Here is a 14,855-nt window from a genome sequence, read left to right on the forward strand (position 1 = left end):
CGAAACCCGTGGAACTCACCGCTATCATGACAGAAATGATCAAAAAACACGAAAAGTTTGTCGAGGAACGCAACGATACCATGAGAGAAACCAACAAACAACACGAAAAGATTGCCGCTATGATGGAGTTGCGGGAAATGAGTAAAGAATACGAATCCCTCAAAGCGGCCGGGTCACACGAAGAGGCCGCATTGTTGCAACGATGACGAGTCGAAAAAATGCGTGAATATTATGGATATTAGTATTTTATTAGTTATGTAATTTTTTGTATTTCTTTTTAATTTTAATGCATTTTTATTTAATTATTTAAATAAATTAGTTTTTATTTAATTAGTTTAATTATAAAAAAATAATAAAAAAAGATACTGCGGGCCCAACTTGTAGCCCCTACACTATTACACCCCAAAAATAAATTCTCACTCCTTGCTGACTGGGCGTCACGTGTAACAATTCGCCCCCATTTGTAGCCCCTCCACTACGCATAGCCTTATACGACATGGCTGACGTGGACAGTTTCAGTTCTCAGTTCGATGTCTCACGCCGTCAAAGATACTCGCAGACTATTATTAATTGATTGTCATAATTGTGCTTTAAATCATATTTAATAAACTTAAGTATGTATGCATGGTTATTTGCGTAATTGTGTGTTTAACATGCGAGTCTAGTCGGGCCAACTTCAGTTCGAGCTCGGCTCCAAGTTATAAACTTTTTAGATTTGGCGATCTAGTTATTTTTATTACGTTTCGAGTCATGAGTATTTAAACAACCTGTTTCATGCATAGATTTGTCATTTGTGAGCAATATGTTGTTATATATATGTGAATAAATTGAAATTTTTATAAGAATTTAAATAGGTAAATACAAGATGGTAAGTAAAGCAAATACCCCATTAGAGATTTGTATATCATGTAACTATATATCGTAAGTAAAACCTTGGCGACACAACAACGGTTTGTTTCCAAACAACTTGTTTCAAATTTCGTTTGCTCGATCAATGTTGAGAATATGGTGTCTGATTGTACTTGAAGGTGTGGAGCAATGGGAAGTTTTGCACTGTGAAATATAGGGTGGGTGCTATATAAAGAAGCAAAGACTCGAGTGTCTGTTGCATCGTTCCTTTGTGGGCCAAGAGAGATGGTGGAACCACCACCAGAACTGGTGGACGATGACCATCCCCGCCAGTATGTCCTTACCACGTACTACGACGATCTTAGGAAGATGAGGTACTCGACAAGACCAGGGGCGTAGCTTTACTTGGGCCAGGGGTGGCCCCGGCCCCCTCCGTTTTAACTCTCGGTAGTGTATGGTTATCCTTTTTCGGCCGAAATTTTTTATACATATTGTAAATTTACCCGTTTTCGACCTAAATTTTGAGCCCGCCCCCCTCGGTTTTTTGCTCGGTAGTGTAAATTCATCCACTTTTTGCCTGAAAATTTTTATACATAGTGTAAATTTATCCATTTCCAATCGAAATTTTGAGCCCGGCTTCCTTTTTTTCCGCTCGGCAGTGTAAATATATCCTTTTTCAGCCAAAAATTTTAATACATGATATAAATTTACCCGTTTCCGACCTAAATTTTGAGCCCGCCCCCCTCTAGTCTAGGAATTTTTTTATACATATTGAGTCCGGCCCCCTCGACATGCATGTCCAAGCTTCGCCACTGGACAAGACTGCATGCTGATGAAGTTCTTGCTGTCTTGCAAACGGCAGGATCAGACAAGTGAAACACTAAACTTTAATTTAGGCAAACAGAAAACTAAATGGTACTCATCATGACATTATATATATGATGGTTTGTCTATAACTTTCCAAAACAACTCATTTGCTAATTGTAGACATGTTTTTGGTCAAATTAGCAAGAGACCCAATTATTATGGCCTGTTTTATGAATTATTATTTCCTTCTTTATTCTGGTTGGCTGCTTATAATGGACTGCTCGATCGGTAGGCATGGAATGAAACTCCCGGATACTTAATGCCCTTTCTGTTCTAGCAATGAAGATCAAGACGCGAATCATTTGATGGTCGGTAGCTTTGTTGGAAGAGGTTTGTAGGTGGGTAAAAATTCCTAGCACGATAATCTCGTGAAGTCAAGGATTTCATACTCTTTTCGAAAGGTTGTAACTATAATAAGGCGAGAAGGACCTGCTTCTAACCATTTGTTTCGCGACTTTGTGGAGTCTATGGTGCAATCAAAAGGAGAAGATATTCAAAGGCAAGGCTGTTTTGTTTTGCAAAGGTTTGGGCGATGTTAAAGAATTGGCTTTCTTTTCTTGTGGCTCTCGATCCGGTCAAGACATCCTTAAGAGAGTGGAGGATGTGGTCCGTTTTAGTAATGTATGGTGTATTGCAACTAGTGTTTTGTCTTTGTTGTAATTTGTTTTGGACAGTACGTGTCTCAGCTTTTTGCTGGAAAGATTGTTTTCTATGTTCTTTTGATAGTAATAAAAGCCTTGTCGTTTTAAAAAAAGATGTTTGAGATTAATTGTTTAAAACTATATTTGGGCATATTTGTTTAGTGATTAATAAGTTTATTTGAAATGGGCTTAGTTGTTTATATGTCTTAATTAGTTTATAATAATAATAATAAGTTTACAACAGTTATATTTGTGTAGTTTTAAAATATTATTAAACAAATGGATTTTAAGAGTTGATATTAAAATTTTATTTGGTCGGTTTAAAAGTTACAAAATTTTGTAGGAGTTGGTATCAAAATTCACAGGATTTAATATCGAAATTTCTTAACTTTTAGAGATTATTGAATCACATATACGCCACATGTATACGCTAATCCTATGTCAAAGTTCGCACCCTTCATTTTAATTTTGTTCAGAATAAAACAACAAACTTAAGTTATTAATGTTAACTAGTTATGTACCCGTCGCGTTGCGGCGATGCATTAACGTGCATTCGGCTGGTAAAACCTGAGTGTTACAGCGGCGAGTTGGGTCGGTATTAGTTACATTCGTTACAGTTTTGGAACAAAAGAAAAAAAAGAAACTCATATAACTTACGATATCATTTTTAAAAACGTTTATTCGTCGATAAAATTTGGGTGTTGCGGTGGCGAGTCGACGCGACTTCAGTTGGTTTCGTTTACATTTGTTACGGTACCATAACTAAAACAAAAAAAACAACAAAAAAATGCACACTTTTGATGCTCGGGCTCGCCACGTTGCGGCAGTGGGACATAATTTCGGTTGGTATCGTTTAAGTTTGTACATCACCAACACTAAATCAAAAATTAAAACTTTGCAAAGACCTAAAACAGTATGAGAATACATACAACTTAAAATAAAAATGATATGAATATGGTCATGCATTAAACCCAAAAAATAAATTTGTAAACACTCATAATAGTATTGACACTCGTATAGCCAATGATACAAAATATTAACATGATTAAATTAAAAATTCCGTCAAGTTAGCATGTTTAAAGTACGGGCGTCGCAAGGACGAATCAATGTGAATTCAATCGGTATAAGTTAGGCTCATTACAGGTACGAAACTAAACCTAAAAAAGAAATTCGTTAAATTATCATATTTAAAACATGGTTAAAGAACTGAAAAGAGCTAAACTTATAAAACAATCAGTACATTTCGGTCACGCCCGCTCCCTCGAACAAGCCAAGAAATCGGAAATCCTTATATCATCATATATTATAATTGTTTGGTTTTATAATTTATTATATGATTTGGAGAATTTTTTTGTTTTTTTGTGTTTACGTATGTCCTAACGGTTTTTAACACAAAGTGTCAGAAATGAAACCTTTTGTGATTAGTTAGAATTATTATGGGGTTGGATACCTTGAATGTTATATTGGTTTAAATGATGTAATATTGTGACTAGGGCGGTAAACGAACCCAACGTTGATAGAAAACTTTGGAGGGAAGTTCGCTGTTCGATTAAGTAAATGAACAAACTGACTGTTCAATTTTGTTTGTGAACGTTTGATAATGTGTTCGTTTACGTCCGTTTAGGGGCGGAACCAGGGATGGTCAAGAGGGTCCATTGACCTCCCGGTCATCTTGTTGGTTTTTTGTGCATATGATGACCTCCCGGAACCAGGGATATTCAACTGTGTCCGTTTATGCTCGCTAATATTTGTTTATTAAAGGTTTTTAATACTTTTCAATGACTTTTGTAATTTTATAATATGGATTTAAGCAAAAGTATTAACCGAGTATAAAACAAACACATATATATATGTATTATGTGATAATTTATAACTAAAATTAACATCTGAATATGAATGTTAAAAAACACCAACACAAAACTTGGTAGCCGGACTGAATCGTTGACTTTGACCATCCTCGGTTATCCAAATTAAATAAAACATTGTTGGTGTTTATTTGTGTTTGTTCATTTGTGTTAGTGAGCCGTTCACAAACAAGTTCATTTCCTTAATGAACGAACACAAATAGGAAATTTCGTTTGGTTAGCTGTTCGTTAACCGTTCGCTTGCCCGATAAAAGCTTGACGGACGAACATTAAGAAGGCCTTGTTCAGTTCGTTTACAGCCTTAATTGTGACATGATAATCAGATATTGCTTAAACCTGTTGTGCAATGAATTTATGATTTTTGTAATGACCAAATTAGGTTTCCCAATACTTACCTGTTGGTTGGATGCTGCAATGATGAGGTCACCCACAGCTTAAAGGGAAAAACAGTCATGACCGACACCGAACGCTATGAATCCCTTCGCCATTGCAAGTATGTTTGATACTCTTATTATGATATTTTGATTAACTGATTAATTAGTTATTGATGAAAGTTGTCTGGCTTAACTTTTGTGCAGGTGGGTTGATGAAGTTATCCCGGATGCACCGTGGGTTATGAACCAGGAGTTTATCAATAAGCATCAGATTGATTATGTGGCTCACGACTCTCTAACGTAAGGTCAACCAACCCTAAACTATATTCAATTTGATCATCAAATAAGGTGTTTATTCAATATGTATATGTGATGTGTTAATTGCTTTTACTTCCTTAAACTTTCAGTTATGCTGATGCAAGCGGAGCAGCAAACGACGTGTACGAATTTGTAAGTTCAGACCTTATCTAGTATAAATGTTTATAAGCAGACCATTCATAGTTTAACTCAAATATTGGAATAATCTTTGTTTAGGTCAAGTCTATCGGGCGGTTTAAGGAGACAAAACGAACAGAAGGAATATCAACTTCAGATATTATCATGAGAATCGTCAAAGATTATAATAATTATGTGATGCGCAATTTGGATCGAGGCTATTCAAGAAGGGACCTTGGAGTCAGCTATGTAAAGGTATAATCTTGTGTTATTCTAGATTAATATTTTGAGTTTACATATGTTTTTAATATATCAGGAAAAAAGGTTGAGAGTGAACATGAGCTTAAAGAAGTTTCAAGAAAAAGTGAAGAAACAACAAGAAAAGGTGGAAGAGAAGGTATAAAAAGATATTATTACTTTTGATTAGATCAAATATGTTTATTAAGGTTTTTACAATGTTTGTAATATTTGTATTGCAGATCAGCACAGTGGCAAAATCTGCAGGTATGAATCACAACCTTTGGGTCGAGAATGCTGATCGTTTGGTTGCCGGTTTTCTTGAAATGTTTGAAGAAGGATGTCACAAAATGGTGAGATCATGATCTTCACACGCACATTAAAATCATATCAAGACTTGGCGTTTTAACGAATACATTTTCAGGGAACTGCGATTAGGGACCGAATTCAAGTGCAGTTGTTGATGGGGAACTCAGGGGAGCTCACATATGACGATTATGATGATGATGATTATCATGAAGATGATTGTCATGATGACGACGATGATTGTGATGACGAGTATTATTATGATTATAGTGCCGATGAAGAAGAGTATTCAGACGGGTTGGTAGCCGACCCGTCATCGCAATGAAGTTTGTTGTTTAGTACCTGTTTGTTTATGTAATAAATATATTATAAGTTTCTGCACAGACCATAAACTGCTGGCTTTTAAGTTCTAACTTATTTAGTTAATGTATGACAAGCTTAAATACGAGTCCGTTTGATAATCTAACATCGCCACAGTTTGTAAGAATATGAAAGAGACTGAATTGAATTGTATTCCATTCCATTCAATAAAAGATTACAATATATCGAGATGTAAACTGGCCCGTGGGCACAATACTAATAAACCCTAACAATAATGTGTTTCAATACTATCATAAGATAGACGTTAATCTTGTGCCGGTTGTTGACCCAAAGAAGGTAATTCCTGAGGTGGTCCGGAGGTTTTGGGGTATGCGATTCTTCTGTCCATGGGTTTTGCAAGTTCTACAAACACAACTCGGCCATCTACATACTGCAAGACGGTTAAATGTAAACTTATGAAAACAATGAAACGAATTTTAGAACCGAAAGGGAACAAACCTTCTCGTCCATGGCTTCTAGGGCGTTCATGGCATCGTCTTGATTCGTGTATTGGATGAATGCATACCCTTTTGATATCTTTGATCTTTGGTCTTTAATAAGTTTAACTAAACGCATCTCGACACCGTACATTGTTAGGAATGGTAAGAAAAATGTTGAAAATTTTCATAAAAATAGAAACTTTGATATATGCATACCTTCAGCTATCTCGCCAAAACTTGAAAATTGTTCGTTTAAACACCTTTCATTGGTTGTGTAGGATAAATCTACAATTCATGATAAACAGTTAGAATGCTAGCATTCAGTATCGTAAATGTTGTTGATTTTATATAATTCTGAAACAATTGGCAGAGAGTAATTAATTTAATTTAATTTAATTGAATTGAAACATCAACATACATACTACGGAGTATATTAGTTTTCGGATAGGTCACAGTAAGTTAATCCTTGATACAGATAACATATTATAAAAAGTAGCGAATGAAAGCAGAGTAACTTACTACGGACGATAATTTTGCTGGCTAGAGGGTACTCGATGAAACAAGCACGCAGCCGCTGCTTTTTGAAGGAACTGGGTTTATTTGAAAGTGATGTTATTCCGATTGTGGGTCTAAACCAACAACCGCTTGTCGACATAGATTCAGTGTACGATACCAGGTAGTTGATCCAAACAAGATTATGGTTTATGGATAAATGCATGTTTGGATTCCTTATTTTTTTTCCTAACTTACAAAATCCTAACTTACGAAAACTCATTTTCTCGTTTTTAAAAGATTTAATAAATTAAATTACCCAAACACTATTTTAACTTATAAAAGCGAATAAGTTATAAAAAGATAAAAATAAGGAAACCCAAACACCCCCTAAATACGTTCTTCCATTTTCTTCAACTCAATTTTACATATATGTTTTTTAGGAAAAAATCCCAAAATGTTTTTATTATTAACGTAGAGAGATTCTATCATGGTCCACGTAAACAAAGATTTTTCCTACATACGACGACGTGTTAGGTCTCAACACGTCTTTCACGACCTGTTAACCTCTAACACATCTTTCTCGACACGTTTGCCTTATTAATTGTTTTATTTTAATATTAATTGGTTTTATACATAATTGGTTTTTCGAAATTGATATCGAAATGTTCTCATATTTTTGATAAGGCAAACATGTCGTGAAAGACGCGTTAGAGGCTAACATGTCGTGAAAAACGCACGTTGGAGGCTAACAGGCCATGAAAGACGTGTTAAAGGCCTAACACGGAGACGTGTTTGTAGGGGACATTTATAGTTTTAAGGACGAAAATGGAATCTCACATTTTGAGAATTTTCCCATATTTTTATGCCACCACCACGTATATAGGATAGGGTGTGTATATTTTTTGTGTGTCCATTTTTTTCTTTGTTACAATCTACCCGACCATAACTCGGAGATTTATTGACATCCATGCACATCGACATTAGTGGGAGACATGAATCATTTACTGATGATTTGGTGTTCACTAGTTTGGATATGCAAACCGCTCAACAGCCCCGATCTAAAACACGTACTGGTATTCCAAGCAAGAGTATTAATTGTGGTACGCCTCAGATTAACGACTATACGTACACCTAGAAGACTAGGCTAGTATAGGATCCCCAAGTCCACTATATATAGATATCTTTGGCTAAACAATTCGCCATGAGACACGCATGATGGTTAATTTTGCAATTCACACATGACCATGCCATCGCCTAGACACAATCATATCATGCTTACCTTGTCGAGCATGGCCCTCTTAAATCCAAACTTGCTCACACTTAACTGTTTTGTCCATTTCACCATCGTTTTAACTTTTAATCCGTTAAATGTCACTGAAACACTCAATATAAACATTCAGCAAATCGTTCATGAACCGTTAGGTGGGAAGTACTTTTATGTTCGTGAACCGTTCATTTTAAATATTAATGAACATGAACAAGAAAATGCGTTTGTTCGCTGTTCTGTTCGATCATTTATTCGGTTAAAGTTAAATGAACGGACACGAACAGGCCCCTTTTTTGTTTATTTGTTTGTGTTTGGTTTGTTAACGACCCTACTATTGGTTACAATTTATATTAGTGTTTTTCGGACGAAAGTCAACCCGACCTGGCCCATATAAAGATACTTGTTTACTACCTGCCTATTTTGAGTGCTTACATGCTGTGATTATGATTTAGGTATCGGGGAGTAGTAGATAGTGAAGGTTGTCCGGTAGTAATGGTTGTAGTTGGAGAAAATGTTCTTCTTCGGTGTCTTGATCTTGAAAGATTCGTGCTTTATGTAGTAAGGTAAAAAAACTTGGTATTTTGACTTTTTTTAGTCAAACAATGAACAGATACTGTACAACTGTTAAGTATATACAACATTAATCATTGCTTCAATTTAATAGGAGTTTGAGCTCTTAATACAAAAACACCTTTGTAGTCAACAAGCTTTACATAGTTCATACTGTATTGGTACATTTGCATATTTTTACAGTACTTAAATCCCATTATGTTGCATTATAACTATTTAACTTCTAAAAGTCAACGATGAACGAATTTTATTGCATTTTGACACAAAAGTGCCTGGGCATTTTTGGTTAAATTTGTCATGTATTGGTCATAGAATGCAGGGGCAAAGTTGGTCACAAACTTGGTTGTTTTGGTCAAACTTTTCAAAAGCATTTTTGTAGGGACGTTTTGGTCAAAAAATTTTTTTGAGGAATTTCCCTTAAAACACTTGTACTTTGAGTGAAGTGGTTGGAAATTTGATACTTTTGGCATGGCCGAGTAAGTTGATCATTCAATTTTCTTGATGTAAAAATATTTGTTTACAAGCAGGGCCTGTTCTCCATTGTACCAGTAAGCATTATTAATTCTTAATATACATTAAAGGCCAAACGGTCATAATTGTGTAAGTTAGAGAACCTTAAAAATCTAGAGAACGAGTAAATATATATAAAAAAATGTGTTCAGTTCTTCACTTGCTCATTTTGGTCAAACTGTCATAGAACCATGAAAAAAAATCAGTGGAAGGCAGCTTTGACTTTAAAAAGTCAAACTGTCATAATTGTATAAGTTAGTTATAAATGTGTTCTTCTTTATCATCTTCAAATAGTGATTTCTTTGTGACTATATCTATATGTCTCAGTTACTTCTGTATATATTGAAATTGAGTTACAAAACTGCATACTTTGACCAGAAAAAGTCAACACGTATACATTTTAAGAGTTCAAGGGACAAACTTGTCTTTTATATACCAAATTGTCGCTGCAACAGCATCAGCGGGTTTGTTGCTATTAAACTTTATAAGAAACAAGTTTACATTAAAAAAACAAAATAGCCACACAAAATTATCATCACTCACATTATAAATTACAAAGAAGTACTTCAAAATGCATATAAGACATTTAAGGTTTTCGAAATTCGGGTTATTACAATAACTCCGTTTTATTTATAGCTATCACAATTATCATTGATCTTTGGAAACAAATAATTCATATCAAAGGGCCCATTGTTTTATTACTCGCTTGCGGTACCCGAAATCTCGGAGACAGTCCTGCATATGATCATTTGATGATTTTGTTTAGGATTTCTTCTCTATCTTCTACCACTTGTTCAGTAGTCACGTTGTGGAACTTGCTCCATTGATTACACATATCTTCACTGCATCGCACATTTAGGTGAGATAGCTCCACTATAGATGATGGCAGCTCACCGATTCCCGTACAACCCTTCATGTGAATTGCTCTTAGACCAACTAACTTTCCCATCTCTTCTGGCAACTCGCACAAACTTAAACAATCCGAAATATCCAAGATGCGAAGCTTCTTAAGTCTTGTGATTGATCGAGGCAGCTTTTCGAGTTTTATACACGACTGAAGACTTAAGTTTTCCAAATTAATTAACTTACCAAATTCTTCTGAAATTTCACACAACTTGTTGCAGTTGGTGATGCTCAAAGTCTTGAGGTGGACACTGTCACACAGTAACTCCGGGAATTTCACTAAATCTTGGCAGTAATCCATCTCAAGTTCAACCAGTCTTGGCCAAACACTAGTACTGAGTTTTGTTTCGAAAGCATCGCCTATTTTGCACATTATGAGCGATACTTTCTGCAAGTTTTCTAAGGCTAGAATGGATGCATTCAGTGAAGAGATTGAAACGAATTCAAGCCTAATCCTCGATAGATTGAATAAACATCCAAGAAGATCGGGGTTCTCAATGTAAGATGGGTATAAACCATAGTTCGTGACGTTTAAAACCTTTAACTTTTGCATTCCCTTCATGAAGTGGGGTAAAGTGTAGGTTTTCGACTTCAAGTTCAACACCATAACTTCAACTTCAGGGACTTTCAAGTCACACCATCTTGAAGAGAACAACTCTCCTGCAAATATATTAGCGGAAGCCGTTATCATCGTTAACATCATTAATGAATTCGTGTTGTTCATGTTGAATGTGTGTGTAAACAAACAGATCATGCAATCGAATTCTTGAATGAACGAATGGATATATTATTCAATATATTGGTAGTCACATAAAGATAAAAGAGTCATCATCATCGTACTCGGTATATCCCACCAATAACAAAGCTATGGTAGGGTCTGAGGAGGGTAAGATGTAGACAGCCTTACCTCTACCCCATGGGGATAGAGAGGCTGCTTCCGGTGAGACCCCCGGCTCGAAAGATAAAAGAGTAATGTATTTATACACAATAAATGGCGGGTAACCGTTTATAAACGGTTATAGGCAGCCGCCATATTCTATCTATCTAATACTAATAACAATAATATCCTAAGTGTTATATATACAAATAATAATGATATTATATAAGAATAAAGTTTAGCTTATCATATCTAATAAAATATACATTTTCTAAGAAACATTAACGCAATGTTTTAAAAACCAGTTCGTACCGGCCGGTTGAACCTGTTATACCGGATTCCAAGCAGGCAACTGGTATTTAGAGCTCGGTATTTTTTGACGGTTTGCTAGAGCATCGTACTGCCGGTTTTTTTTTAAATACCGGTTTTAAGCCCGATAGATTTTTTATACTTTTTGCAGCCCGTATTTTTTTATAATGACTTTAACCTAACACATATTTTTGAAAACGAGTAAACCAGTAAACAATGTCGTAAACCTATTGCACACTTTTATTTTTAAATTTTGGATTATTTTATTATGGAACTATGTACTTTTGGGTTATTTTTTGAGTTAAAGTTGCAGTTATATGAAATTACTATTCAACACGGTTAAACCTCCCGGTTCAACTGGTTGTACCACGTTTTAGCCTAATTCGGTACGAGTAAAAAACCGGTTTTTAAAACATTGCATTAACGCGTCAATATGTAAGAAATAAAAGAGTAGGTTTTAATGGACTAAAGCAAGACCTGTAGAAATAGACAATATGCAGGCCCGCATGGGTTCTTGGAGTTTCGAAATCGATGCTGGTAGATCTTCTCCTGGTGCGTTTATAATCAATCTTTTCCTGTGTGCAATTGGTACTTCTGGTTTGCTACTTAGGTGGATAGCAAGTTCCCTCAGCATATCATGTTGTTTGAGAAATTGCTGGTCACAGTAGTTAACCGTGGTTTCTGAATCTTTGTTCAAACTGTACATTTTGGAGATTAGATTTGCAATCAAATGTATGCAATTAATACAAACTAATTAAGAAAGCTTAGGTACCTGGTGGTCACAAGCTTGATTAGATTTTTGTATGAAAGGACAAGGATCTTCTTGAACGTTTCTTGGCCCTCATGATCGTGGTTGTATAAATGCACCCACATATCTACGAGAGCGGTAGCAGGGATCCTTTGATCTTCAGGGAACAACCCGAAGTCCATATAGCATTCCTTGAGTTCTTTACTCAATGTTATAACGCTTCTTTCTAAACGGTTGCGCACTGGCTCATTCAAATCTAGAACCGAATTACCATCAGCCAAAGTTTTATGCATAAAACTCCAATATGACTCGTCTTTACCATTTAAGGAACGGCCCACCACTGTAAGGGTGAGCGGATGTTTCTTACAACATATCACCATCTACAGAGAAACAGTATATTTGTTTAAATCGATGACATTTTCATATAAAGGATGGAACATTTTATTACCTGCTCTACAAGATATTCGTTAATAGTAGTTCTTGGTCTCTTCTTGCTTTCAGTAAATGCAGATTTGCGGAAGAGAATATTGGCGTCTTTCTCGCCGTCTTTCTCGCTAAAAGGGTCAAACTCAAACACATCAAACTGGGAAAAGGGTGTCCTGGAAGTGACCAGAATCATGCATCCTTTGATATTTAACGGAAAGTTATCAATAAACGAATGATCCCACACGTCATCTAATACTAAAAGCACAGGGCTTGATACATTCTCATGCAAAAAGTTCCCCAACTTATTTTTCGCATCTTCGTCGGTTTGAAACGGAATCGGCTGATTGGATGGTTGCAGATTAAAGAGATTATTGACGATTACCTTAAAGTTTGGTGATTCCGAAACTGTCACAAAGAATACGTTTTCCCCAAATTTGCCTGTCCAAATATATATGTTATAAACTTATAATCAAATTCAAACAATTCTCATTCATCTTTAATCCAAAACAATAAGATTACCTTTAATTTGATGATCATGGCAGAGCATTGTTACCAAAGTCGTCTTTCCACATCCACCGGCAGCTGCAACAACCAAAACCGAGCTTTCATCAATATCCATCGTATCATCATGAAGAACCTTCGCCTTCAGCTTCTCTAACGGCTCATCAAACCCCACGACGCCCGCATCAAGGGGTGGAACACGCCAACCTAATTCCCGCCTTTCACTCCCCATTTGAATAATTCGATCACTTCTCAAAGAACAACCAGTACTACTTAATGTGTGACCGATATGCTTCACATCCAGTGATAAAGTCTCGACTTGAACACGCAGCTGTTTAATATCCCGAACCTGATCTGCTTGAACCTCAAGCTGAAATAGTCTTAACAACTTGTCATTGGCGTCTTTTAGCTTCATTGAGTGAAAGAACCGCTTGATTACATTCCATTTGATTTTCTCACACTTTCGGACAAGTTTGTCAGCGTTTTTGATGGGTTCGGTGAACATGTCGGACGGTTGATCCAGTATCTGATTCAGCCTCTCAACGTCATTGATGATATGGGTTATTTTGTGTAAGGTGTCTTGGAGTTGACCCAGTTCGGATTTGAAGTTGAGTGTTGTTTTGATGACTGATATGACGAGTCCGGTAAGGTTGGAAATCGATTCCGAAAGAAGAGGATCGACAATATCCATTTGTTGTTGTTTTATTACAAACTGGAATTGAATGTTACAGGAAGAAAAGAATCAAGGAAGACAATGATTAGATCATTGACCATCGTTGACAATTCATTACGTTGACTTTGCTTTACACACTACACATCTTTTCTTTTATGCAATTTTTTGCATTTTTAGTTTATGTAACGTAATGGAGTGTTAAAGAGATAGACTTGGTGTTTTATATGATTGTTGTTTTTATCATTTAGTTTTCGCGGCAGATTCGATATGAGAGGCTAGGTTGGTAGGTGTCATTCGCTAGTTGGATCGTTCAACTGAACGGGGTTTATCTCACCGCATTCTCGTACATTCGGGCGAGTGTTCACGGGCGTTGGCTTTAGTTGAGCGTTTTCCGCGAATAGAAAGGCAATGGTATCCTGATTTTATGAATTTAGTCAGTGACCCATTTGAAAGATTCGTTAGCCATCTGGAAAAAAATTACACCCTATTAATAAATATAGAGAAACTAAAATTATGAATCTGATATTCTTTTTATATTGATTTGAATTGTCCATGAGCTTTAGCCAAACTAGTATTGGAGTGGAGGTGAAGATTTGGATCGGAGGCTAGAAGGTCTCAAGTTAATGTCCATCTCAACTGGGTTCTCCGGAACATAAGATTGTGGGTTTGGGCTACCTAATGTTGTCTACGATCTCGAGCCTACGCGTCGCCTTTAACCATTAGGTTACCTGAGGTAGCCTGCCTTTATTCGAAAAAAAATTGATTTGAATAAAAAATAGTAGATTTTTTTTTCAGTATATATCGTTAACTACGTTTTGAAATTTAGATAATGTAACCATTAAACATATATCATATGGCATTTATATTCACCGATATTTATTGGTTTATTACACAAGAGTATCATAAAAAAGATTAATATATACGTTTCTATAGTCTATAGTCTACACCCGAATTTTGAAATTGATTGTAGGTTACATAAAGAATATAACACACAAACCTTTAAGCTATGTAAATTGTATTGACATGAATTTTATTAAAAATGTTATCATGCTGAAAACATTTCTTCATAAAAAATTGTGATCGTTTTAAAAGATAATAACATGGGCTATATATAGCTTACTGGAAAGGGAAAGGCCTGGACAACTTTGGACTTGAACTAGTGTAGTTTCTTAATTGAAATTTATCTTCTGGCCCAAAATAAC

At 35.7% G+C, this 14,855-nt stretch overlaps 3 protein-coding genes across 3 annotated transcripts; 1 reads left to right on the forward strand and 2 right to left on the reverse strand.

Annotated features, from left to right (window-relative positions):
• The first annotated feature begins 4,329 nt into the window (after positions 1-4,329).
• Positions 4,330-6,402, forward strand: LOC143561303 (choline-phosphate cytidylyltransferase 1-like). The gene is made up of 8 exons (XM_077049422.1): positions 4,330-4,715; positions 4,801-4,896; positions 5,004-5,046; positions 5,131-5,286; positions 5,348-5,428; positions 5,511-5,621; positions 5,693-6,126; positions 6,193-6,402. The coding sequence occupies exons 1-7, from the start codon at positions 4,675-4,677 to the stop codon at positions 5,897-5,899; spliced, it is 735 nt and encodes a 244-aa protein (XP_076905537.1). The 5' UTR covers positions 4,330-4,674; the 3' UTR covers positions 5,900-6,126; positions 6,193-6,402.
• Positions 6,090-7,029, reverse strand: LOC143561304 (uncharacterized). Its single transcript, XM_077049423.1, has 4 exons — positions 6,894-7,029; positions 6,591-6,659; positions 6,394-6,500; positions 6,090-6,325 (listed from the first exon to the last, which is right to left on the reverse strand). The coding sequence occupies exons 1-4, from the start codon at positions 7,027-7,029 to the stop codon at positions 6,200-6,202; spliced, it is 438 nt and encodes a 145-aa protein (XP_076905538.1). The 3' UTR covers positions 6,090-6,199.
• A 2,792-nt stretch (positions 7,030-9,821) lies between these two features.
• Positions 9,822-13,698, reverse strand: LOC143561305 (putative disease resistance protein At5g66900). The gene is made up of 5 exons (XM_077049424.1): positions 12,999-13,698; positions 12,502-12,917; positions 12,078-12,433; positions 11,783-12,003; positions 9,822-10,779 (listed from the first exon to the last, which is right to left on the reverse strand). Exons 1-5 carry the CDS (start codon positions 13,669-13,671, stop codon positions 9,962-9,964), a joined length of 2,484 nt encoding a protein of 827 aa, XP_076905539.1. The 5' UTR covers positions 13,672-13,698; the 3' UTR covers positions 9,822-9,961.
• Between the last annotated feature and the right edge of the window lie 1,157 nt (positions 13,699-14,855).

Source organism: Bidens hawaiensis, unplaced genomic scaffold (assembly GCF_021521415.1).
Source record: "Bidens hawaiensis isolate Kalapana, Puna unplaced genomic scaffold, B.hawaiensis_p1.1 tig00020653_1, whole genome shotgun sequence".
Lineage (NCBI taxonomy): Eukaryota > Viridiplantae > Streptophyta > Magnoliopsida > Asterales > Asteraceae > Bidens > Bidens hawaiensis.

What these genes read in the sequence shown, in the direction of transcription:
- LOC143561303 (XM_077049422.1), top strand. Translation starts at nt 4,675, where the DNA reads ATGACCGACACCGAACGCTATGAATCCCTTCGCCATTGCAA. An exon ending in GTGGCTCACGACTCTCTAAC is followed by an intron (nt 4,897 to 5,003) that starts GTAAGGTCAACC and finishes TTAAACTTTCAG; the next exon opens with TTATGCTGATGCAAGCGGAG. An exon ending in CAAACGACGTGTACGAATTT is followed by an intron (nt 5,047 to 5,130) that starts GTAAGTTCAGAC and finishes ATCTTTGTTTAG; the next exon opens with GTCAAGTCTATCGGGCGGTT.
- LOC143561304 (XM_077049423.1), bottom strand. Translation starts at nt 7,029, where the DNA reads ATGTCGACAAGCGGTTGTTGGTTTAGACCCACAATCGGAATAACATCA. An exon ending in TTTTGGCGAGATAGCTGAAG is followed by an intron (nt 6,501 to 6,590) that starts GTATGCATATAT and finishes AGATGCGTTTAG; the next exon opens with TTAAACTTATTAAAGACCAA. An exon ending in TAGAAGCCATGGACGAGAAG is followed by an intron (nt 6,326 to 6,393) that starts GTTTGTTCCCTT and finishes ACCGTCTTGCAG; the next exon opens with TATGTAGATGGCCGAGTTGT.
- LOC143561305 (XM_077049424.1), bottom strand. Translation starts at nt 13,671, where the DNA reads ATGGATATTGTCGATCCTCTTCTTTCGGAATCGATTTCCAACCTTACC. An exon ending in CCATGATCATCAAATTAAAG is followed by an intron (nt 12,918 to 12,998) that starts GTAATCTTATTG and finishes ATATTTGGACAG; the next exon opens with GCAAATTTGGGGAAAACGTA. An exon ending in ATCAAGCTTGTGACCACCAG is followed by an intron (nt 12,004 to 12,077) that starts GTACCTAAGCTT and finishes CAAAATGTACAG; the next exon opens with TTTGAACAAAGATTCAGAAA.